Source organism: Schistocerca americana, chromosome 6 (assembly GCF_021461395.2).
Source record: "Schistocerca americana isolate TAMUIC-IGC-003095 chromosome 6, iqSchAmer2.1, whole genome shotgun sequence".
Classification (NCBI taxonomy): Eukaryota; Metazoa; Arthropoda; class Insecta; order Orthoptera; family Acrididae; genus Schistocerca; species Schistocerca americana.
In genome coordinates, this window is record NC_060124.1 from 400,190,248 (window position 1) to 400,217,590 (window position 27,343).

At 36.7% G+C, this 27,343-nt stretch overlaps 1 protein-coding gene across 1 annotated transcript in view; it reads right to left on the minus strand.

Moving 5' to 3' along the window:
- The window catches only part of LOC124619549 (cadherin-23-like), a 490,213-nt gene that overhangs the window by 164,959 nt on the left and 297,911 nt on the right, over positions 1 to 27,343 (minus strand). Inside the window, exons 21-22 of the mRNA XM_047146019.1 lie at positions 22,191 to 22,316; positions 14,011 to 14,128 (exon numbers count right to left, since the gene is read on the minus strand). Coding sequence (XP_047001975.1) covers positions 14,011 to 14,128; positions 22,191 to 22,316 — 244 coding nt within the window. The remainder of the gene's footprint in view (positions 1 to 14,010; positions 14,129 to 22,190; positions 22,317 to 27,343) is intronic.

Below are 27,343 nucleotides of genomic sequence, written 5' to 3' on the forward strand. Positions count from 1 at the left end.
TTATGGATACATGCTAAGAAATTATGAATTCATAAATTTGTACTGTAGAAGGACACATAAAGATTGAGGGGTAAGCATTTTAGCAGAAATGATATAACATGTGAATAAGTTAAATGGACTGATGATCTGAGTAAAGAAATGGTTGAGGTTGCAGCAATAAATTTAATGCTAGGGAACAACAACCTGATTATTGCAGCTCTGTACAGGTCACCTGGAAGCAGTATTGAAGAATTTTTCAATTGTCTGAAGGATGTGCTGGGGAAATCATCAGTGTATAAAAAGCATGTACTGTTTGTTGAAGACATCAACATTGACTCTTTAAATAACAGCAATAATTATTTGTGTTATGTTGGCTTACTTCAGTGCTATAAGTGTTATCACATAATTCAGAACCTACAAGAATTACTGTAGAAACATAGACGTGCACTGACCACAGTCTCACAAATGTAACAAAGGAGTACATAAAAATAACCACCATAGGAAATGACATATCTGACCACAAAGCCCTTTCTATGGAAACTGATGTAGGGACTGTGGATATATCTAAAACTGATATGTTTATGTATAAAATAAAATTTAATTATAATAAACTAATGAAAGCATTAGGCAATGAAAAATGTAAACTGGTTTACAGTGCAGCAAATATGAAAGATAAATGGGAAAATTTCTATAGACTATTCAATAAAACTTTAAATGAAACATGTGCTTTAGTAAAACAAGTAAACAATGCTATTAATCACAAAGGTGAGAAGTTCCCTCCAGAAATCATTGAACTGAGAGAGAACATCAAAGACTGTTAAGTACTCTTTAGAGATACCAATTTACAATACCATTTAACAAGATACAAACTGCTCAAAATAAAACAAAAAACAGAGGTTCAGTGAAGGGGATAAAAACTGACACAAAAAACTATGGGCCAATATTATTAACTTCAGACCTTGGGAAATTATTAGAGAAAGTAATATTAAATCAATCTGAGGCATATTTCATCAATCATAATCTATTTAACAATCTACCACATGGTTTAGAAAAGGAAGATCTAGGGTAATAGCAGTAGCAATTTTTATACATAAAATATTAAACAAGCTAGATGAAGGAGACAAGGTAAAAGGCTTCTTCCAGGATATCAATAAAGCTTTTGATACTGTGAATCATACAATTCTACAGTTGTGTATGGGAGCTGCATGGTCTGAGGTGCCTTGTCATGCTCTATGCAGCTCCCCCCATCGGAGGTTTGAGTCCTCCCTCAAGCATGGGTGCGTGTTTTGTCCCTAGTGTAAGTTAGTTTAAGTTAGATTAAGTAGTGTGTAAGCTCAGGACTGATGATCTCAGCAGTTTGGTCCCATAAGACCTTATCACAAATTTCCAATTATAATGCATAAATTAGAAGCATATGGGATGAGAGGGGTAGCTTCACAGCTACATATCTCATATTTGAAAGACAGGAAACAGTTTGTCAAGCTAACTTACAAAAGGAATTAATAGTTGGTAACAACCAAATAAATGCATAAGATACTTCAATGTGGTGTGGCCCAAGGAAGTATATTGGGGCCTTTTCTGTTTCTTGTGTACATTGACGATTTAATTGAACCCCAAAGCTGCAAGGTTGTAAGCTACACTGATGACACATCCTTTGCCAGCAGGAGCTGTGATATGAAAACTACTACAAACAGTAGTGAAGTCAATTATAATTATCTGTCAAGGTATCTTACTGCAAGTAAGCTACTCTTACATAAAGAGAAGACAGTAACAATGCAATTTATGTTTAGTTATAGTCAGAATATAAATAGAACTCTAGTTACATCTCTATTGGACCTTAGCTACCCAAACAAACAAATTTTTTGGTGTAACTGTTGCCAAACACCCATCATATTAGTAAGAAAATCAGTACAATTGTGTATCCACTGAAATGGGTCTCAGCTTTCCTGGCCCTGATAGCTTGAGATAAATATACTTTGGAATGATACACCATGTCTTTGGTATGGTACTCAGATATGGGGTGGGGCACCAGCTATCTTTGCAGACAGGCTCTTCAGACTGCAAAAACAAGGCAGTAAAAGTTGTACCTGTGGTACATGGAGAGAGCCTCGTAGAGAAATCTTCAGAAAATATAAAACACTAACCTCTACCATCCTGCAGCAATAATGTTTGTGAAACAAAATCCAGAATATAACATGACATACAGTAATGTACATATATACAACACATGGAGAAAGGAAAATTTTCACAGAACTTCAAGAAAAGAAAGGCTGCAGACTGTAGTCCACATACAGTAGGAACAATCTTTTATAACAGACTTCCATCTGACATCAAGACAGCTCCAAGCTGTGGGAGTTATCTTTCCAGTCTCCCACCACCTCCCAAAGTCCCACAGTCTGGCCACAGAGGAGCATTCCCCTAGTAACTCAGTACCATCTGGGACTGGAGCAACTGAATTACATTCTCCGCCAGGGTTTCGATTACCTCTCATTGTGCCCTGAATTGAGAAATGTCCTACCCACTATCCTTTCCACCCATCCTAGCATTGTATTCCACCGTCCACCTACACAATATACTCGTCCATACTTACACAACCCTTGCTACCAATCCCTTACCTCATGGCTCATAACCCTGTAATAGACCTAGATGCAAGACCTGTCCCATACATCCTCCTACCACCACCTGCTCCAGTCCGGTCACTAACATTACCTATCACATCAAATGCAGGGCTACCTGTGAAACCAGTCATGTGATCTACAAGCTAAGCTGCAACCACTGTGCTGCATTCTATGTAGACATGACAACCAACAAGCTGTCTGTCCACATGAACGGCCACCGATAAACTGTGGCCAAAAAAGAAGTGGACCACCCTGTAACTGAACATGCTGCCAAACATGATACCCATTATACCAATGACTGCTTCACAGCCTGTGCCATATGGATCCTTCCCAACAACACCAGCTTTTCTGAATTGTGCAGGTGGGAACTTTCCCTGCAGTACATCCTATGTTTCCGTAGCCCTCCTGGCCTCAACCTTCATTAGTCACTGTCCTCATCCATCCAGCCCCCTCCCTGTTCCCATTCCAGCACTACACAGCCGTCATTTCACCGCCAGTCTTTTAATTTCTTTTATTTTTATTTTTACTTCTCTCCTTTCCTCTACTTACCCCCTCTCCCTCCGCACCTTCTCTCCTACCCTCCATCTAAATTGCAACACTTCACTGTCCGCCACTCCCACCATACTATCCCTCCGCCTCCCCACCCTAGCCTCCTCCTTACCCCCACCCAGTCGCCACTCCCATCATGCACTGGTGCTGCTCCTCGCAGTGTAGTTTCAGTTCTCTGAGACTGCAGATGTGTGTGCAAGTTGCGCTTGCGTGTGTGTGTGTGTGTGTGTGTGTGTGTGTGTGTGTGTGTGTGTGTGTGTGCGCATGTGTGTATGTGTGTCTACTGCTGACAAAGGCCTTAATGGCCAAAAGCTATGATTGTGTGAATCTTTTTATTGTGCTTATCGTGGCTCGGCATCTCCCCTATATGGTGAGTAGCAACTTTCCTCCTCTCGTATTGTTACATTCCATCCTGGATTTTCCATTGTTTGAGCCAAAATAGCATAGAAGTGAAAATGGTTCAAATGGCTCTGAGCACTATGGGACTTAACTTCTAAGGTCATCAGTCCCCTAGAACTTAGAACTACTTAAACCTAACTAACCTAAGGACATCACAAACATCCATGCCCGAGGCAGGATTCGAACCTGCGACCGTAGCAGTCACGCGGTTCCAGACTGTAGCGCCTTTAACTGCTTGGCCACCCTGGCCGGCCGCATAGAAGTGAATGTAGTAGTATTTCTTGATTTATGAAAAGCATTCGACACAGTACCATACCTATGCTTATCATCAAAAGTTCAATCATATGGGGCATCAAGTGAAATTTTTTACTGGATTGAGGACTTTTTTAGTAGGAGGACACAGTACATTATCTTGGATGGAGAGGCGTCATCAGGTGTAAAGTAAATTCAGCTGTGCCCCGGGGAAGTGTGGTGGGACTTTTGTGGGCCATACTAATAGTATCTTCAGACTTATTGCAAATGGTGTAGTTATATATAATGGAGTACTGCCTGAGGAAAGCTACAGACATATTCAGTCAGATCTTGATAAAATTTCAAAGTGGTGCCAAGACCGGAAACTTGCTTTAAACATAAAATCGTGCACTTCACAAAATTAAAAAAAGTAGTATCCTATGATTAAAATATCAGTGAGTCATTGTTGGAATTGGACAACATACATGTGGGTAGCACTTTGTAAGGATATGAAATGGAATGATCACATAGGCTCAGTTGTGGGTAAAGCAGGTGGTAGTCTTCTGTTGATTGGTAGAATATTGGGGAAGTGCAATCAGTTGACAAACATGATTATTTACAGATTACATGTGAGACTCCTTCTATAACATTGCTGAAGAATGTGGGACCCATACCAAATAGGACTAACAGGGGATATTGAACGTATACAGAGAAGGGTACATGGGAGAGTGTTACGGTGAAGCTGAAGAAAGTGAACTGGCAAACTCTTGAAGATAGATGTGATGTACGTTGAGAAATTCTACTAACAGTGTTTCAAGAACTGGCTTTAAACAATGACTCTAGGAATAAACTATGGTTACCTATATGTATCACTCATATAGGGATCCTGAAGACAAATTAGAATAATTACAGCACACACAGACATATTCAGATGACCTTTGTTCCCTTGCTCTATATGTGAATGTAACGGGAAGAAACCCTAATAACCGCTACAGTGGGCTGTACCCTCTGCCATGCACATCACAGTGGTTTACATAGTATGGATGTAGATGTAGATGCAGTAAAGATGGGTGTTGGGAATGTTTATCATCTTTGTTATGTGTAGCGTTGGTAGTAATAATTTAAATAAATTTGGGCCAAACAGACAACTACATGCTATGCCACTTTTGAGATATGTGCAGGATGATATTCCAAAGTGATGGAAAGAAAAAAAGAAAATTAATTGTGTAAGGAATCTTTCAACTAGAGACAGTGTATTGTGGTGGTGACACATCAGAGAAAGAAGCAAAATGTTAAGTAATTTTATAAATTGTTTTTGGAGGAATACTGAACCAATGAGAAGTAAAGAGAAGTTAAAATTGGTTTTAAGAGAGCACCTAGTTACAGAAGAGATGGGAAGTCCACGAGGGAATATTTTGAAGGTGTGTTGAAACAATTAGAATACCTTGACAATTAATATGAGGATGAAGAGGTAACTGAAATGTTGTAATGCAAATTACTGAGTAGCATTAAGGAGGTCTATAAAATGTCAAGTTCTGAAATTGTGAATTTTTTATGTTGAAATATACGATGAGAGGGATGAGTAAAATGAAAGACATTGTAACTAAGATTTCTGCCATTATGCTGGACCAAGGTGTCGGCTCCCAGCTCAAAAGTGTACCTGTGTAATGAAAATATTTAAGGAAAAAGAGAATTTAGTATAGATAGACAGTGTTAACACTAGATGTATAGTATAAAATAGTAATGCACATGTTTGTGAATTAAAAGAAAGTAAAAAGCCAATTAGCATAAGGAGACTAAGTAAAAGCCGCGCGGAGTGGCTGTGTGGTTTGAGGTGCCATGTCACGGTTTGCGTGACCCCTCCTGCCAGAGGTTCGAGCCCTTCCTCGGGCATGGGTGTGTGAGTGTTGTTCTTGGTATAACTTAATTTAAGTTATTTAAATAGTGTGTAACTCTAGGAACCAATGACCTCAGCAGTTTGGTCCCTTAGGAATTCACACACATTTGAACTAATTAAAAATATAGTTAATTTATAGAATGAAGAAAATGTGGGACTGGATAAACTAGAAGTCACTGGTTCAGCTGGAGAAGGTTGTAAGGAGAAGGAGAAGAAAATTCGAACACATCTGTGAGCATAACTGAAGAACTACACAACGTAGAGGAAGAAACTGGAGTGAAGAATGAAAATTTGCATGATAATGAGTGGAATATTTTTCAAAAAAAAAAAAAAAAATGAAAAAGAATGAGATGGTGATATTGATATGGATATTAATAGTGATTTGGAGGAAGTAATGGAAATGTTGAAGTAGGTGATGTGAAGCTTGAGGTGAAACACATTTAAGTACAGGAATCAATACTTGAGAAAGAAGAAGTTAAAATTTTTTATGTAAGAAAGGAAACGAAGAGTGATAGTTATACAGTATACTCAAGAGTCAATCCAGACTGAGCATCAAAAACTGGGGCAAGGAATCTAAAGTGGTAAAAGGAAGAAAGAAGATGGAGCCACCTGGCAAGAATAGGATATGACAGATGAGATTGTTGCAAACAATTGGTGGTGATTTTATGCTTGATAAAGAAGAAAGGGAAGAATCTGTACAACCCGTAATAAAAGTGGAAATAAATGGAAATGAAGAAGAATCATTTTTGGACACCAGGAGTGAATTATTAGTGACTGATATTTTTAGAGAGGAAAGAAAACCAGTACACATGCCAGTAATTTTTGAGAACATATCTCTCTGGAGCGCAGCAGTAAATTTATTATTTAAAACTGAATGTAACAGTCACAACAGCAGTAAACTTTTTTTATACATAAGGTTACTGGTTTTGGTCTTACACCATCTTCAGACCCACACCACGATGGTGTGGGACACTGATAACCTTACATGAAAAAAAAAGTTTATTGCAATTGTGATTGTTTATATTCAATTTTAGACATGAGAATTTAGGGGCAATGGGAAAGTCAACCAAATCACTAAAGTATCAGTTATTGGTTACTGATCTAGTACAAAGAAAGGAAATGAAAGTGAAATTCTTCATGGTAGCAAAACTAAATGTAAGCATAATTTTAGGAATGGCTTTATGAAAGAAATATTTTTAAAATGTATACTGTGAAGATGATAATGTGTGTCTCAAGCTTTTAAGAAAGAGACTGAGTAGAGTAATGCAATGAGAAAATTAAAAATAAAGAATGCTGGAGAAAATATACAGTGGAAATGAATCAGTTGAGTCTTAAGAGAGTTGACATATGACACTGAAGATCAAGAAACAGAAAAGCAAGTTAGGAAGAAGTTTCAGAAGTTCAAAGTATGACTAAGGAACAGAAACAAAAGTTATTAGACATCTTGTTGAAGCATCATGTAATATTTTCTAACAAGCTTGGTGAGTTATCGTATTTACTCGAATCTAAGCCGCACCTGAAAAATGAGACTCGAAATCAAGGAAAAAAAAATTTCTCGAATCTAAGCCGCACCTGAAATTTGAGACTCGAAATTCAAGGGGAGAGAAAAGTTTTAGGCCGCACCTCGAAATCGAAACAAAGTTGGTCCATTGTAATATGAGGAACAATTTAGCTTGAATGAATGACGATAAAGCTACAGTAGTTTGGTTCGAGTCGTAAGCTTAGCAGTTAAGCTTTACCAGGTAGCCATTGCTATGTGTCAGGCGCTCCGTCCATATTTATTTGGGTACCCTTCCTTTTTCATGTGCTTCGTCTGGTTTGAATTGATTGCTTATTTTTCTGTGATCTAATAAGTGCCGTTCTCTTTGTTATAGGTGTTTACATCACTCTAAGCTGAAAATGCATTACTGTACTGTGTCATGCATTGTTTGTCGCATTCTGATAATGAGTGTCTACGGCCTGTCGTCGCTCATGGCATGGCTTGCTTTTGTGCACGCTACCGCCGCTTACAATCAAAAAGAGAGAGAGGAATTGTCTCATTAGCGAGACAATGGCAAGAGACTGCTATTTGTTGTTATTTACACTGCTGCTTTCTTTGATAATGATCAACAAGAACCAAATAATAGACTGCGTATGATAGATGATGTTCTGAACAAAAGTTTAGTGAAAATTTTTCTCCGTTTGAAAATCTTTGCAGGCGCCTCTTTAGTACATTACATTCTGCACAGAAATTAGAGTCATCTTAGATTTAAAAATCTAGTCAATTGCCGTGCTTCATTTCTGACTGTATCACTATTAGGCATAAGAATAATACAAATATAAACATGACATAATATGTATATTCTTTCGCGTTTGCTGTTGTTTCACTCTAGTTTCGTAGTTTATTAGGCAGACAGGATTTAAACGAGATAGCAGCAAACATGAAAGAATACATGGCAAAATGTTTATATTCATATTATTTTTATGGTGAAGAGAATACTGCATGTGATTCACACTTCATAAAAGTTCCTATTAGCAACCATCTCTTCTCCAGGTAGGAAAAAATTCGGAATGTAGAGTTGGCCATATTGACAAACATCCCAAACAGTCTTGCCAGTTGGATTTTCGTAGTACATTGAAATGCTGCTACATTTGAAGATGAACAATACGGCATTTGTATTTACTTAATTGGATAATGTATGAAAAGGCAGTGGTCGAAACTCGGGGCGGAGAAAAAAAAGCTCGTCTTCCACCTTTTTTTATTTATTTACTGACTCAGAGATTTTCGCGCCAGTATTTATATTTGTGCCTGCAAAGCATGACTGTGTAGCACTACATATATTCGACAGCAGAAGTTAGTTGAGGCGGCACCTACCAACATTTTTCAGAACTTCCGCTTACTTTGCACTCGATTCTAGGCCGCAGGTGGTTTTTTGGATTACAAAAACCGGAAAAAAAGTACGGCTTAGATTCGAGTAAATACGGTAATAAATATATCCTGTCAGTGATCTGAAATTGTGCAAAATTCCTGTAAGTTCTACTTGAAATGTAACCACATATTAATTTCTACATTTCTTTTTTCCAGATTAGATGTATTTTTCACATTATTGGCATAAGTTCAATGTTTTTAGAGTAATGTCTTACCAAATGAGTTAATTCATTTAATGGAAACATGATGAATTTGCAAGTGAACACATGTAAATGACAAAGAATTTTTCCAAATAGTTACATCTTTCTTGTGCAGCCAAATACATATCTCAATTTTTATAATTTTTTAAATGAGTATTCCATTATGTATGATACTTTCTGGATTAAATTTAGTATGTGACCAAGATATTATTGTAGTCTTTCAGTGCTGAATATTGCTCATTAACTTTCTGGAACACAGCACCACAATTAATACACATCAGTACATGGACATTTTGCAAAATGTTAAGTGCACTATCAAGTTGAAGTGCCCAGAAATGTTGACAGATGGCATCACTCTGTTGCAGGATAATGCCCGCCCATATTTTTACCAAGGTAGTTTTGTCTATACAGCAGAAGTTTCATCCTTACATATTCTCTGTACAGTTCCAATCTCTCCCGATGTGACTTCCTTATTCTTGAAGCACTAAAGAAAATGAATCGTGACCATCAATTGACTTTGGATGAAGGGGAACATGGCTGGGTATAATCACAGCTCCATAGACAACCACAAACATTTTTCTCTGACAGCAGTGTCTGTCTTGTCCCACAGTGGTGTAAATGTTTTAACAATTATGGTAATTACTTTTGAAATAATAACAGTTTATTTATTTATTTATTTTTTCATCTATCTCATGTTTATTTGAATGATACTTACATTTAAAAATTTTGTGTTCTAAAATGTTACAATCTCAAAATTTTATTCTTTCAAAAATCTGGAAGTACAGTTCAGCGCATCTGATTTTTCTGTATGTAGAAACATATACTTACACTACAATAACAGCTTGTTTATTGTTAAAATTAGAAAATTTCACTACCTAAAAAATTATCTGTGGACATTAATACTTGGCTCTCATAAAATAGTACCTATTATTTTACTATTTTATATTTTGACAGCTGTGAGTTATTCAGGATAACTTCAGTTCCCGATTTGTTTTTGTATATTTTCCTTTGCTGTCATTTATGTTAATATTTAAAATTAAATAGCTCAATATTTTACAAATTTTTAACTTCTGTATTACACGTCTATAGATAGGTGTCCCACACAATGCCACAGTCAGTAGTGGGCAAGCATTAAATCAGTACAGTCACTATGTTATTAATCAGTCAGGCCCAGCAATGAGCTTGCAAATGCTCTATGTTTCAGCACATAAAATTCAGTAAGTCTATAGTTGGTATTCAATCATTAAAGTTACCATGACAGTTCATCAGAATTATGTAGACGAATAAGTTTGTCTGTTCCAAAAGTGAACTTCAAGAAATTTTTATTTACTGTCAAATATTGGGACTCCTGCAATTTACCAAGGCATGCAACAAAAAGGAACTTTGTACCAATAAATATTGAAAGATCAGAACATAATTTCTCCCGTATAGTGTAGGATGCTTCACAGATAATCATAAAATCCAACAATCCCAGGAGGTTGATTTAAGAAGAAAGGTAAAAAACCTAGCTCAGTAATACTTCAAGCAGAAGTAATTATGAATATGTCTGTATGAAGGTATATATCACTTGATTAACTTTCTTTGTTAAACTTGTAGGGTATGTTTTTTTCATGCTTATAGTAAGTAGTTTCAAGATAATGTGAACATAACAATAGAGAAACCATGTCACCCAAGACTATGTATTGCAGGAAAAAGTACCAGGGAAGCTGCCATTTTAAAATTCTCTGTATAGGAATAAGTGTAATTTTCCTATTGTGAATATTTCACTTGTATTTACTACCCCCATAAATGGGAAACTGTCATTTTTTGAAGTTATGTATCTTATTAAAAATACTTCAATTTTGAGTGATTTTATTTGCATGTTAACTTTGCTTTGATGTGACACTTTCCAGACTGTATAAAGATGCCTAACCCATTAATTGGAGTGTAAAGATGGAATCTGGAAGAGAGTATTTGATAAGTGTGCATGCAGCAGAGGCATTGAATTGGCAGTTTCCTCAATTGATCCAGTATGCGACCCTTGTGAAAATAAAGGGGCAGATGAAACAGAATAAGGTGTTCATATATTATAAAGATGACACCTGTTTGTGTCACATGAGGGAAACACCAGACAACAAACTAAAGCAATGGTCTGGGGACTATTGAGAGATCAATAAGGAGTGGCCTACTGAGAGGAAAGAGGAAGATGTGAGAGTGGGTGACTGGAACTGGAACAGCAGGTTGATGGTGAATCAAAAGATGAGTTGATGTATTTTTCATAATTTACTTTCACATTTGGCTAATTGTTTTCATTTCAGCTTTGGAATATTAAATGTTGTCAGTATATTTATGGATATGAAATAATAAAATTATATTGATGACCACCTCAAAGTTTGTCCTTATTTTTTGTGATTACTAATACTAAAGAAAAATTCACTTTTGATTAAAGTAACAGAAAAAATTTACCTACGTTTCTTAAATTTTTCAGAAGCTTATTTTATTACCAGATACATTTTTTGGATATTGTTAACATCATGGATTTTGTAACTGTGAGAATACAGAAACTGTAGGTCAGCAGTTAACTATACATTACCATACATTGTATTAATTAGAGTTCAAGGCAGTAATATAAATAATGGAGAATTGAGTGTTTTATAAATTTGATGGGTAATTTGTGCAGTGTTATAATTTTTGGTTACCTTTGCATGTAGTTTACAGTGAGTTATTAAATATAGTTTTGACTGAATGAAAAAGATATTTCTATGTGATCATCATTTACTATCATTCATTTTGGACTGATGGAAGTTTTTGTGTTGGAGTATCGCATAGTTCAATTGAATCTTTTCATCAATGAGTGCCAAGTCTTTCATTACGTTTTGGCAATTGTTCTGATGATGAGCTATGTGTAAAACATGTCAGCAAGTAAAATTTTCAAGAAGTGACCTTCTGATTTTGGTGACTTAATGAAGCAGTGATTTAACACATGCTCAGAAATAATGCTAGGTGATCATGTGTCATTAACAAGGATGTGAAGATCACTGGCCTCCACTCAGAAGAAACAACAGCTTTGAAAAGTGAAATTTCATGTTCCAGAGAGCATATTCTGCTAAAGAAGGAAGAGAAAATTCTCCTAATTGGATAGAGACTTGAGTGTTATGTTTGTACAGCTGATGATGGCAACAGAATAAAAGGAGGTTGACAGATGCCATTTCATAGGCTACTCCTGTGGAATAGTATCAAGGAGGTAGTCAAACCACAATCAATGGTATATATATTGTAACATCCACGAGATAAATTTTAGCTACAGTGTGACGAGAGGAAATTATGCCTCTAACAGTTATAAACATTATCTATCTGACATATGAAAAAAACAGTGAAATAAATGTTAATTATTTATATAATATCTTATGATGTAATTGGACATATCAATGTGTATCATACAAAGACAATGATAATTGTAAATTCCTTTTATGATCTGCGTTTGTGTTCCTTTGTTTTAACCTTTTGTTGGTTGGCTTTTGTAGGTTGTGGATGCAAGACGCATATCAAACTGAGGTCTGTTAAGAAATTGTAATTATTTGTTAATTATTACTTGAGAATAGAGTTCATTATTATTATAAATATGAGTAAATAATTTGTAACTTTAATTCCTCTCTCAATAAGCATTATCTGTGTTTATTATTTCTTTCTGCTGCAAGGAGTGCAGCCATTGATGATAGCAATTTGTATCGCATTTTTATCTGTTTTCCTTACGAAAATGTCAAAGGTTTGCTTGATGACAATTAGTCTAAATAGGGCACAATATGAAAGTAAAGTTTAATAAGCATTTCAAATACTTATCCTATTTCCTCTAACAGTAGAAAGTCTCTATCAATTGTCTGCCGCCATCTTAACAATTATCTCAGCACCAGATTCAAATTATGCAACTCCGCAGACGTAAATGATGAAGGCAATAAAAATGTGTAAAAATAAATGTGCACCGGTGGTCCCAAACTCATTTTAATGAAAATAATTGGAATTAGATTGGTTCTCTAAAAACAGTGCTCATAGCATGATCCTTATATCAAACTTTTCTAGCTAATGTATGGAGCCAAAGTTAATTATGCACAAGTTACGATAAATATTGTTTCAGGTAACATACGTCAGTGTTGTGCGCGGCTGATATTCGGTGGTTTTAATGATCATTTTGCTGAAGATATTTGTTTACATCATAATCAATAGTTTTATAGAATCTGTTGTATGAACTGTGATTTAGTGACACTTACACAACTTACAGACAACACCTTAACACAATGTTAACTTGGAGTTCTTTAGCAGCTTGACCAAATCTTTAGCCGGGACAAAAATTATTTAGTAATTACTCATTGTAATAAAATAAGATTATCATTTTCATTTACAAATTAGTTAAATACCAAACCACTGAATAACACAGTGAACGCCACAATATTATCACTCAGCAAGATGTGGAGAGGTTTATAATTTAAATGAGGTACTTGTCCAGGAATCTAATGGTCATAAACTTTATGTTATCGCATGTCCTCCCATTGCTAGCCAAAATAATGGTCATTTAAATTTCTTCCAACATAATGGTTGGAACATCCTATATCTGGATAGAGTGTCCTCACACTAGCAAGCAATAGTGATATCAGCAATGAAGGTATGTCTAGTAATAGTTTATGAGTAGTGAAATGATTATTACCATATTTATTTTACTTGTCAATTATAGAACCGAAATGTGACTGATTAAAGTAACCATACCTCCTTCTTGAATTCTTCCTAGCAAATAACATATTTTGCAAGTAAAAGTGGAAATACTGTTTCAGTGATAAATAGTAACACTAATAACAGTTATAATAATATTAGTGAGTGTGCTATTAATGCAGTGAAATGTAGGCTACTTGTGGCAGGAAAGTTAATCAAATTATAATAATTTGACAGTAACAACAGCCACATCAGCATGAACAGAGTATACCTTGTCCATCATTTCATGTATCTCTCTAAAAGAACAATAAAGAGGGGGAGAGACAGAGAGAGAGAGAGAGAGAGACAGAAGGGGGGGGGGGGGGGGGGGAATTGGAGGATGCTGTTTGTTCAAAAACACAGTACTGTATGTCATTATTCATGATCCACATGTTATTGTAAATAAAGAGCATCTCCAACACAAGAATAAATATACATGATGAAACACACTTTTCAGTTCAAAATACATATATTATTAATGCAGATTTTAGAAACACAGAAATATGTTACCTGTGACAGTAACTGTCACCTGTCCATTTCCAGTTGATGGATCATCCTCATCTGTGACTTCAAAATCTGGTAATGGTTGATTTTGCCAATCATAAAGTCGGCTTCCAACACGTTGTGTCTGCAATGAAAAGAGAATATTGGACTGGCTGGCAATAAAACATTATTTTTACCTTTCAATAATGCAAGCTCATAAAGCTATGTGCAGATATATTATCTGATCAAAAGTATCTAGACACTGCTGTGTGATGTGGAACTGAACTTCTAGGTGTCATGAGAGGTGCAGCCACTAGCATAAAACAAGGCAGTGTTGTGTTGTCAGTAGAGAAACAGTAACAGGAGAGTTGTTGGTCAGGAGTGCTCAGTGACTTTGAACATGAACTATTAAGTAGATATCACTTAGGTAACAAATCTATTGGTGGCATTTCATCCCTTCTAAAGCTGCCTAATTTGACTGTTGGTGATGTGACTGTGCAGTGGAAATGCAAAAGAACAACCACAGCTACACCAAAGCCAAGCAGACCTCATGTGGTAATGGACAGGGATGGTCGAGCATTGTGGAGGGTAGTTGTAAAAAATCACCTGAAATCAGAAGAAGGAATCACTTATCAATTTTGAAGTCTACCAGCAATCTAGCTAGTGTACAGTGATTGTAAATAGGGAGTTGAAGGAATGAGGTACAATGCACGAGCAGCTCCTCGTGAACAAGATGTTTCTGTAGTCGATGCTAAGTGACACTTGAGGTTGTGTATAGAGTGACACCACTACACAGTGGATGGCTGACAATGAGTGATGAATCATACTATACCTTGTGGCAATGTGATGGAATTGTCTGGGTTTGGCAAATGCCTAAAGAATGTTAGCTGCCATCTTTTGTAGTACCTACAGGAAAGTACAAAGGAGGTGGTGTTATAGTATGGGGGTATTTTTTGTGGTTAGGTTCTGGTTTCCTTATTGCACTTCAGAAAATCATAAGTGCAGAAGGATATCACTGTGTATTGTGTACAGTAAATGAATAGTTCAGCTGTTTTTATCAGCATGACAATGCACCAGTCATAAATCGTCATCTGTGAGGCAATGGTTTATGGAAAACAACATTCCTGAAATGGACAGACAGACACCTCATTGAAAATGCCTCCAGCAAAGTTCAAGCCATCATAAAAGACTGCTATATTTAAAAAAATAAGTGATACTCAATATACTACTGAGGAGCAATACCATGTTAAATGTCACAGGCCAAATACTTTTTGAAAAATTAAAATATAAAATAAGAAAACAATTTTTTCTTTTCTTTTTGGTAACATACTTTTCAAAAGACAACAAGAAGCCTGTTACTATGATGAATGAAATCCACAGCTACAACACTCTTGAAACAGGAGTGGTAGATGTCCTGAGTTGTCAGCTCTTTTTTTTTTTTTTATTTTATTTTAATTTAAATGTTGGAATCGATGAGTGTGACTGTCAGGTTATGACTGCTACAATTATTTCTTAGTTTGTATCAGTGCCACTTTAAACTGAGCAAATCTTAAATGTACTGAAAGGGAAAAAATCATCTGACAAAATTACAAGATGATAGAATGGAAAATCCATACATAACTTCAGGATGGGATATTCCAACTCAGGCTCATGCCAACAGATACAGAATCAGCAAGTACTTAGAGTTTTTTTCTCCTGAAAGTAGTTATTACCCAACCATGTTGCTTTACAGTGGTACACAATATAAAATTGTGATTGTGGAGTGATATCATGTTAGTAGAAGCTGTAATATAGAATTTTATGCCAGTAAATGTTTAAGCACTGCCCTAATCTATACGTTTGTTAATGACCTTTTTTTTTTTATATATATATATATATATATATATATATATATATATATATATATATATATATATATATATATATATCTCTCTGCTCATACCTTTGTATATTCCTAACATTATTAAAAAGGAAAAAATCTCTTAATGTTCTGTAAAATTGTTTCATTCTGTCGTGAACTGGCTTTTGGCTTCTTCGACCATCTTATGAATGCTGCAAGTACAGATAAACAAGATATGCAACTTACACAGATATTATTTGTATACAAGATACAAAACTGACAGAATGTTTACGTATGAAAATATTACACTTTTTTGGTCACATAGAAATAATTACAATAACTAAAAAAGGGAGTAAATAAATTTTTTATGTGGAGGTTCATTTAACAACAGGTGAGATATAAGACAGATTTACAGCTTTTATAATGAAAACATAATTTGACAAAGGGGAAAAGGAAAATTGAGTCTGATCATTTAATACTAGACTGGCACTCTATGTCGTGTGCTAGTTAATTTCCAGTATTTCCGGTAGGGTCATCTTTATGAATTTTTTTTTTTTAACAGAATGTAATACTTCACATTCTACATCACCTGAATGGTTTTCTTCTAATGGAGGTTGAATCTTTCTTCCTTAATCTGCAGCTTCTCTCCTTTTTAAGGAGCATAATTACCACAGCTCTGCCTGACAGACCAATATAAAGTTTTTCACACTGCTTGCAAGTGATTTAATATACACCACTGTATGCCAAGAGTTACAGTTTGTCTTTACTATCAAATAAAAATTTTTGATATGCTATTGGTCAAATGGTCAAGTGGCTCTGAGCACTATGAGACTTAACATCCATGGTCATCAGTCTATGCTATTGGTATTATAAAATTAAGGTCTGTAGTCCTGAGACTTTAACTTTTTGCAAGGTTGTCTGAAATTTTGCCAGTATATGGGATTTTGCACCCGACTTTGCAACTACTGAAAGATGTTGTTGGCGAATGTACAGAAGTTGGCTAATTATTTGCCTTTTCTCTTTTTCTTAATGCATTATCCATCAGTGCAGAGCTATAGGAATTGCTGGAAGCAATATGTTTGATGGTCTGCTGTTCTGTTTGAAAGGCTGAGTCAGATATTGGAAGGATATGAGGCTATGCCTGACTGAATGGAATGCTGCATGTTTATGACTGTGTGAATACTGGGAGCTTGCAGGGATTACTGTATTATTAGCTATTCATTTCTATAAATGTTAAATAAGTGTCTTCTTGTACTAATATCTAAATGCATAGACGAGCCTCTCAGCTTCATTGTAAACTGCATTTTCTTATGTTGCAAGTTTAAGTTCTGTAGGAATGTATCTAACTGTCCAGCAGTACTGGTCACAAACACAGTACATCATTGACATATCTAAATCAGCATTTTATTTTTCAGTTCAATGGCTCTCTCTGTAAGAAAATTTGTTCAAAATTGTCCATGTAAATTTCAGATAGTATAGGACTAAGAGATGAACCCATACTTAGGACATCAGACTTATTTTAAAATTAAGTAATTCTGTTTTACCCACAGTTTCAAAACAAGTACTATAGTCAGTTTGGTAGCACAAACAGAAAATTCAGTTAATTTTATTCTTAATAAATGCTGCCCCGATGGAAAAAAAAAGTACACTTGGAAAGATGACGTCAATTTTGATTTGATAATGGCATATACCACCTGGGAGATAGTAGATGTACTGATAATGGTTTGAGTGTTGTCTGCCAACAGGCAGTATAGTGGCATAGCTACCAGAGTGCCATCTGTGTCTCCCTTTAACAGGGAATGGTCACAGCCAGAAGGCTCAGTGTAGTGGAAACAAGTGAAGCAAGCAGGCAACCATGCCATGCAGATCCACTTGTGCTTTCCACAGCCAACAAAGTAAGTTTGAAAGAGTCAAATTATGACCTTCCAAGTGGTGGGATGGTCCTTTTGGATTGCCATAAAATTGTACATGCTGCATCAGTTGTGCAACAATGCTGGTATCAGTGGCCACCTGAACATTCATACATCCATAGACAAGGTTCTGGATGCCCATGTAGCATAGACATCCACCAGGCTTGTTGTATTGTAGGAGAACAGTGGTAGAATGTACAGCTACCATAGCACAGGTAAGAGGACTTGTGAGCCCAGATCTTACAATACAAACTGTTGCAAGCCTGTTATTACCAGTGGCACTACTGGCAAGCATGATGCTAGCCAATCTTTCAGTCATGTCACAGCATTGATGTGCATGGCTTGACTGTTGCTATCAGATGAACACTTTGAAAATCGAATGGTGCAAGCTCATCTTCAGTGATGAAAGCAGATTCCACCTGAACAAAAGTGATGGTTGTCTGTATGTATGACATAGACCTGCTGAACGCTGTCTCGTAGAGGGCATTCACCCAAGACACACTGGCCTCACCACAGGCCTTATGGTCTATGGTGTGATAAGCTACAACTAGCATTGATCTTTGGTGTTTCTCAGGGGATGTTAATCAGTGCTTGGTATGTGCAGAATATTGTTAGATCTGATCTTTTGCAGTTCCTATAACAGGAAGTTGATGTGTTGTTCCAACAGGATAATGCTCACTCACACATTGCCCGTGAAACTCAATATCTTCTACAAGACATGCACCAACTTCCCTGGCCTGCATGATCTCTGGACTTGTCTGCAATCAAGCATGTGTGAGATACTATGGGACAAGAAGTGACTCTTGTGACTTGGTCATCCAACAACTCATATGGAACTACGTGAACAGGTCAAGCATGCAGTGAATAACATATCTCAGTACACTATTTCCCATCTGTAAAATTGGCTGGATGGCAGAGTCAGTTTCTACATTGCTGGGCAATGGAGGCTACATCATATACTCTGACAGGTAAACACCCAAGGCATGGTTTGATACCTAGTGCCTCAGATCCGCTTCTGCTCTCGATCTCTAAATGTAATCACTTCATGTACTCTGTAAGCACTGTTACAACAGTAATCTTGAGTGAACTGGAAACCTCTAAAAGGGAGCACTATTTTTTTCCTGGCAGTGTAGTATAGCTAACTCAATTTGTCCCACACTGGACATCTGTAAGTAGCTGCACTTTAATAATAATGAAATTATTGTGCTTCAAAACGTGCAATTTTTTTTAAAAAAATGAGATTTTTTATATATTGATGAAAGATTATCAGATTTCCAGCTGTTCAGTAGTAATAAGATACTGCAACATTTTGATGAGTGTGACTGTCTTCATCAGAAGATAATGAGTATTACACTAACTGAAATGCTGCACTATTTTAACACCATCACCTGGCTTGAAACCTGACAACTTTTCATTGGTGGTGTACGCTGGGAAACTATATATTCACATGCATAAGTGTCATCATCACAGCCATATGATGAGTATTTAATGTTGTTGACAACTCATGCATAAACAATATCAAAGTACTACACAAGTCACCACTAAATATAAAGAAACAAGTCCAGCTGTATACACTTCTTTCTGGATGTCATTCTCCGCTTTACATATAAAATTTACTACATATCAAATTTAGCAGTGCACCTCTGAAAAGTTTGAGAACATTCACTTGTGGATAAAAAACAACACTAATTGTTAAAAAAAAATCATACAGAATGATGACACTACTCAAAATACAAATTAGCTCTAAAGGATAATCAGAAGCCTCAATAAAAATCTTTGCAAAGTCTGTCAAAAGTAGCGTATTGAGGAGAATACCAATGTAAAGGTACTTGAAAGAAAAAGGAAGGTTAGAGCTCAACATCCCACTGATAACTGTGTCATTAGAGATGAGCAAAGGGTTGAATGGGACAAGGATATGGAAGAAAACTAGCCATGCTCTGTCCAAAGGAACAATTCCAGCATTCACAATATGTAAGTTAGGGAAACCACAGAAAATTGAGATTGGCTCATGGGGATTTGAAATCAAGTCCTCTCAGATAAAAGTACAGTGATTGTAACACCTCACTCAGTAAGGATACTATAGTTTCACAGCCAGCAATGTAGATATTTGCTCACGTATCACATTTCTGTCAAATTACGATTCATGAGGAATATAGCACAAGACATACAATCACACTACTCATGCCAGAGTATGTCTCAAAAACAAACCAAATCTTCTTTCTGTGAATCAAAATTTGTTTTGTCCTTTCCCTTTGCAGTGGATTACTTCCATATCTGCAAGATTACTCTATAATTCACACTTAAGTGTTTGGTTGAGGTCTTATTAAACACTTTGACTATTTCTCAACAATGAAGCCCTAAAACTTTCAATGTGAGCTCCTATTTAGTCATGGTAATAATTTCTCCCTGTGTTGGTGGAAATCAATAAAATGTTTTCATTTGGAGGAAGAAATCAGTATTGAAATTTCATGAAAAGATCTCACCACAATGAAAAAGGGCTTTGTATTAATGATTGACATCCCAACTTGCTTATCACATCTTTGACACTCTCTCCCCTATTTAATACAAAACAAGCTGCCATTCTTTGAACTTTTTCAATGTCCTCTGTCAATTCTATCTGGTAAGGAGCTGATACTATGCACCAATACTTAGGAAGCAGATGGACAAGTGTATTGTGGGCAGTCTCTTTAGAAGATTTGTTGCACCTTGAAAGTGTTCTGCCAATAAAACACGATCTTTTGTTCACTTTCGTCACAACATTTACTATTTGATGGTTCCATTTTAAGTTGTTCATAATTGCAATCCCTAGATTTTTAGTTGAAATGGCAGCCTTTGATTTTGTATCATTTATCATGTAATTGGAATTTTGTGGATTCCCTTTACTACTGATGTGGAGGATCTCACACTTTTTATTGTTCATGGTCAATCACCAATTTTCACACAATGCAGATGCATTATCTAATTTTTTCATAAGTATTTTTTTTTATCTTTTGGTGACTTTACTAGAAGGCATGCAGTCGAATTAAGTCGGGTGATGCTGAGGGAATTAGATTAGGAAATGAGACACTTAAAGTAGTAAAGGAGTTTCACTATTTGGGGAGCAAAATAACTGATGATGGTCAAAGTAAAGAAGATATAAAATGTAGACTGGCAATGGCAAGGAAAGCGTTTCTGAAGAAGAGAAATTTGTTAACATCAAGTATAGATTTAAGTGTCAGGAAGTCGTTTCTGAAAGTATTTGCATGGAGTGTAGCCATGTATGGAAGTGAAACATGGACAATAAATAGTTTGGACAAGAAGAGAATAGAAGCTTTCGAAATGCGGTGCTACAGAAGAATGCTGAAGATTAGATGCATAGATCACATAACTAATGAGGAGGTATTGAATAGAAATGGGGAGAAAAGAAGTTTGTGGCACAACTTGACAAGAAGAAGGGACCGGTTGGTAGGACATGTTCTGAGGCATCAAGGGATCACAAATTTAGCATTGGAGGGCAGCGTGGAGGGTAAAAATCATAGAGGGAGACCAAGAGATGAATACACTAAGCAGATTCAGAAGGATGCAGGTTGCAGTAAGTACTGGGAGATGAAGAAGCTTGCACAGGATAGGGTAGCATGGAGAGCTGCATCAAGCCAGTCTCAGGACTGAAGAACACAACAACAACAACTAGATGGCAAAGAACTCCAATCATGACACCAGTTTTATAAAATTAATAATTACACTCGATGAATGTCCTATTATGTTGGCGGTTTTGTTTATTAGAGAGGCCTAACTCCTTCTAAGCCATTACACACATTTCTTCAGCAATAGACAGAGGCATTTCATGGGTCAGTATAGTACTTACTGTTCCATGTTACTCACTGATGTCTCTTCCCAATAAAAGTACAATGACTTGTTTAAATATGGCCCCATTCCAGGGGGCAGCAGCAGTGAGTTCACACCACTTTCCACCAATGAAACAAATTTTGTTGATTCCCATGTCATACTGTGACATGAAAAATGAATACATGTCTTGCTTTATATATTCCTAGGAACTCATAGTTTAACTTAAAAGCATCATATGAGGACGTAAATAAGTAGTTGGCTTTAAAATTTAAATTTCTCTGACTATATTTTCCAGGTAACATTTTTCAGTTGCTGCTATATGCTGTTTCCCCTTGATGAACCTAACTTCCACTCCTGGTAATAGTTTGTGTAGGTGCCAATATGATTTGGGTTTTGTGTTAAACTGCCTGGTTGATCAAGTTCATGTGATAGACAAAGGTGATGACATACCACATCTAAAAGGACTATAAGCAAAACTTTATACTTTGTGATGACATTGCTTTAGTGTGATGTGCATCTGCAGTGTTGTGTGTGGGACAATTTATCCCTGCAAAAGATAAAATTACTGATTTAAATTCTCACATCAATTACAATTACTCAAATTTTGCAAAGTTGCTTTTACCAACACCTACTTCTCTTAAGCGAATTGTGTCTCCATCTTCTGGGTACACAAAGGAAGGTTTATGGTTATTTACATCTTTAACACAAAAGGTGTAGGTGATATTGCCAGTCAGAGGTGGTGACCCAAGATCAACTGCCTGAAAGAAAGGAAAAAAGTAGCATTTAATAATAATATGCCATGTTGTTAACATTGCACTAAGGAATAATTATTTACGTGATGGCTCCATGCAAATAAAATGTAAATAAATAAATATAAAGGTGTGCCGAATGAGTAATAACTAACTTTCATAGCATTTTACACAAGTTACTGACAGTGGCCATTACATTAAATTAATAATATTTCATGGATCCCTAAAAAAGTGGATAACAGGTTGTTATAAAAGTCAAAGACATAAATCTGATTTAAGGGCAACACACTAGAATGATGTAAAATGTATGAACGAGTAGAATATTAGAGTGCTAGCAGGAATTATATTACAGAAAAATACATTAGCCTTCAGAAATCCTTTAATTAATTCCTAAATTCCTAACTTCCATTATATATGCTGTGATAGGTTGTCCATCTCTCTCTCTCTCTCTCTCTCTCTCTCTCTCTCTCTCTCTCTCTCTCTCTCATACTTGTTTGTACATTTGGACAACATCTGTACAATGTTTATTGTCTACAGTGGGATGAACAAAATACGAGGGTTATTCAGAAAATAGGGAAAGTTTTGGCATTAAAAAAATCTAACTACAATAAGTACATTTTATTATTTACATCTGAAACAGTGACTGACATATTACTTTTCCACATAGTCACCAAACACACTGAGGCACTTATCATAGTGGTGGACAAGATTTAAAATACCTTCATCTTAAAATTCTGCCACCTGAGACTTCAGCCAGTGAGTCATGCCTGCCTGGAGTTCTGAATCATCATCAAAGTGCTGTGTTGAAAATCAGTTCTTCATCTTGGGAAACAAGTGGAAGTTGCTTGGTGCAAGATCAGGGCTGTAGGGCAGATGAGGGAAAATTTCCCATTTGAATGAATTAAGGAGTTCTTTAGTGTGGTTTGCCATGTGAGCTCAGGCATTGTTGTGCAAAAACAAAATTTTGGACATCAGCTTTCCTTGGTGTTTGTTTTGAACTGCTCTTCTAAGGCTGTGCAACGTTTGACAGTACCAGGCAGAATTTATGGTTGCTTGCCTATCCCAAAACACTGTTGCCATCAACTTCCTTGCTGACAAGGTTTGCAAACATTTTGCTGGTTTTTGGGGGGACCTTGTGTGCCCCCACTTCATGGACTGTAATTTTGTCTCACAATTGACATGTTTCACCTAAGTCTCATCACCGGTTATGATTCGATCCAGTAATGAATCACCATGTTTGTGGTAGGCCTCCAGAAATGTCAACATTGCCCCATTTTGCTGTTCAAAGTCCATGAAAGTTGTGGAAAAGAAAGCAAAGCTCCATTATTGTTAAGCGACGGTTTTCATGAATCATTTCACCAACTTTAGCGACAAGTTCATCAGTCACAATTCTCGAGCATCCACTCTTCTCCTCATCATGAATGTTGGTTCAGAAATTTTTAAAGTGAGTGCACCATTTCTGGATGGAACATTCACTCATTATGTTGTTTCTGTAACCTTTGCACAGTTCACAATAAATTTCTATAGGTTTTAGGTTTATTGCCAACAAAAACAATATCACAGACTGCACCTCACAACTGGCGGTATTTTCGATTGCAGAGCACATTTCAACTGTGAATATTAGAAAAACAGATGCAAGGAGACATTCCCGCTGTTACGGATGGATGCCAACTGAGCTGCCGAGGACGCACATACCAAAATATACATGATCGGCATCTGCCTAGTGGCATCAGATGGAAACGTTCCCTACTTTCTAAATAGCCCTAGTAAATAAAGACCTGTTGATTAGAATGAATGCAAAACTTAGCATAAAATAAGGTTTAATGATAAATGAAGCAAAGACAAAGTGATGAACAGTAGTGGTGACCAATCAAAGTATTGTATAAACATTCTCAAACTGCTTGCTTTGTCAATTCAGGACAAAACCTCAAGCTTTAAGTGACTGTCTTCATCAGAAGTAACTGATTGTTTAAAGTACTGCTGTGGTGGCCTAATATAGCCAATAGTCGGCTTCTGATTGGTCAGTAATTATGCAATGCTTTCATAGTTGGTGTCAACGTCTGCACTGATTATTATTATTATTATTCTCGAGTTAGAAACATACAGGTACTGATGGTGCCACCACTCCAATATTAGTGTCGATATTGCAGTGAATCTCTCTGTCTCTTCTCTTCATTGATAGCTGGCTTCCATATACTGCTAAGATTATATGCACTGTCCTGGTTGAAGTTCTTCTTGTACATTCTTAGTTCTACAGCCTCTTTAACTGAAGAGTCCCAGTATGTAGGAGCCTAGGACAAAACTTCTGTTCTGTCAAAAAGTATTTTGTGTTTGTTTATGAGGCTGTGCTCAGCAACTGCAGATTTCCCTAGTTTTTGACTTTTTTTGTGTGCCACTGACATTCTGCACAGCAGTTGGAAATGGTGTGTATGAACTGACCAATGTAACTGCTTCCACACTCACAAGGGATGTTATAAATCCCAGGAATCCTTAGGTTGAGATTGTCCTTAATAAGGCATAACATTTCCTTTATCTTCTTAGCAAGTCAAAAAAAAGGTCTTATATCACATCTTCCCAGGACTCTGCCTATTTTACTTTATGTAGCACACAGAAAGGAAGAAATACAATTGCTCATCATGCAAATGATCAGCATTTTTCACATTTCTTTTTCATGGAGAACACTTACTCCATACCATGTGAATCATAGCCATTCTTTTGGAACATGTACTTCAGATAATTTATCTCAGAATCCAAGTGGTTCTGAACAAATGCAGTTTTTGGTCTGTATACCATTGTATTTAAAACTGCTCCCTTATGGACTGGACTATGAAAATTCTGGGTACTAAGATATAAAACAGTGTGTGTAGCTTTGCAGTACACTGAGTGGCCAATACCTTCATCTGACTTTTGTTGTAACAAAACATCTTAAAATGGTAGCCTTCTTTTTTTCTCTGTCTTGACTGTGAACTGGAGTTTTGGTGCATGCTGTTCATATGTTCAAGGAAGTGCTCAAGAGCTTCTAAGCCTTGTGACTAGACCATAAATGTGTTGTCACTATAATGATAACATGAAGATGGATGAAAGGGAGCCAAATTTAACGTGTATTTCTCAAAATATTTTATAAAAAAGTAGGTCACTGCTGGAGACAATGGAGAACTCATAGCCATTCTGTTCATCATTTCGTAAAATTTACCAGCATACAGGGAGTAGGTTGTTGTCATATCATGTTGGAACAACATTATTGTTTCAGGAGGAAAATGCTCTGCCAACAGTTTCAGTGTGTCCTCCACAGGACGTTTTGTAAATAGTGAGAGCTTCAGGCTGACTAAAATATTGTTTGGGATAGTACTAATCTGTTTAATTTTCTCAATGAACATCTGAGAGTTTCTGAAGTGATGTTCACAATGGCCAACTATCAGACTCATTAATTTAATTAAATATTTGAAGAATCAATAGTGCTAACAGTTGGTCTCAGTGGAATAGCTTCTTTTTTGGACTTTAGGTGATTCCTAAAGCCTGAAAGGTGTAGGAGCTCAGGCTCTAAAGTATTTCATGATATCCTCTGGTAGACCACAGTTCTTCAGGAGCTCCACTGTTTTTCTGCTTTATGACAGAGTAGTGTCCCATTTTAGGAATTTTTACATGCTGTCCTAGACAACTGTGCCACTTTTCTGTGATATTCAAAAGTATTAAGAACAACCATGGCATTTCTCTTGCCAGCCAGAAGTACCACAAGATCATCATCTTTTTGCAGCGCACAAAAACACTCTACTTTTGCTCTGCTGAGCTTAGATCTTGGTAGTCTGGTTGGGGCAAAAATGCGACTGATGGTACGTCTTACCTTGATGCACACTGTTTTATATTTTAGTGCCCAGTGTTTTCATCATCCAGTGCAGAAGACAGCAGTTTTAAATACATTGGTGCACAGAGCAAATACTCTTTCTGATGAGGACCACTTGGATTCTGAAACTAATCATCTGAAGTACATGTTCCAAAAAAATGGCTATGGTTCAAGTGATATGGAGCCATCATTCTGCGTGAAAAGGATATATGAAAATGATGAGCATTTAGATGATGAGCAATTGTATTTCTGCCTTTCTGTGTGCTACATCCAGTAAAATAGGCAGAGTCCTGGGAAGATGAGATATAAGACCTATTTTCTGACCTCCTAAGAAGATAAAGGAGATGCTATGCCCTGTGAAGGACAATCTGGGCCACAGAACTCCTGGGATTTATAACACCCCTGGTGAGTGTGAAAGCAATTAAATTGGTCAGCCCATCCATACCAATTCCAATTGCTGTTCAGAATGTCAGCGACACATTAAAATTCAAGAACTGGAGAAACCTGCAGTTGCTGCATACGGCCTCACAAAGCGACACAAGATACTGTTTTACAAAACAAAAGTTTTGTCTCAGGCTCCTGCATACTGGGATTCTTTAATTAAAGAGGCTCTGGAAATAAGAAGGTGTAAGAAGAACTTCAAACATGACTGCAGATATAATCTTAGCAGTGCATGGAAGCAAGCTCTTGATGCAGAGAAGCAGAGTTCTTCACCACAATGTTGACGCTACTATGGGAGTCATGGAACAACCATCATAGACTCAGACACCATCTATGACAGCATTATGTAATTATGCACCAATCAGAAGCTGTCTATGAGGTACATTATGTGATCAAAAGTATCCGGACACCTGGGTGAAAATGACTTACAAGTTCGTGCCGCCCACCATCGCTAATGCTAGAATTCGGTGTGGTGTTGGCACCCCCTTCGCCTTGATGACAGCTTCCACTCTCACAGGCATATGTTCAATCATGTGCTGGAAGGTTTCTTGGGGAATGGCAGCCCATTCTTCACGGAGTGCTGCACTGAGGAGAGGTATCTACGTCGGTTGGTGAGGCCTGGCACGAAGTTGGCGTTCCAAACATCCCAAAAGCAATCCATAAGATTCAGATCAGGTCTTTGTGCAGACCTGTCCATTACAGGGATGTTATCATCACGTAACAACTCTGGCTCGATCGTGTTGAAAGATGCAAT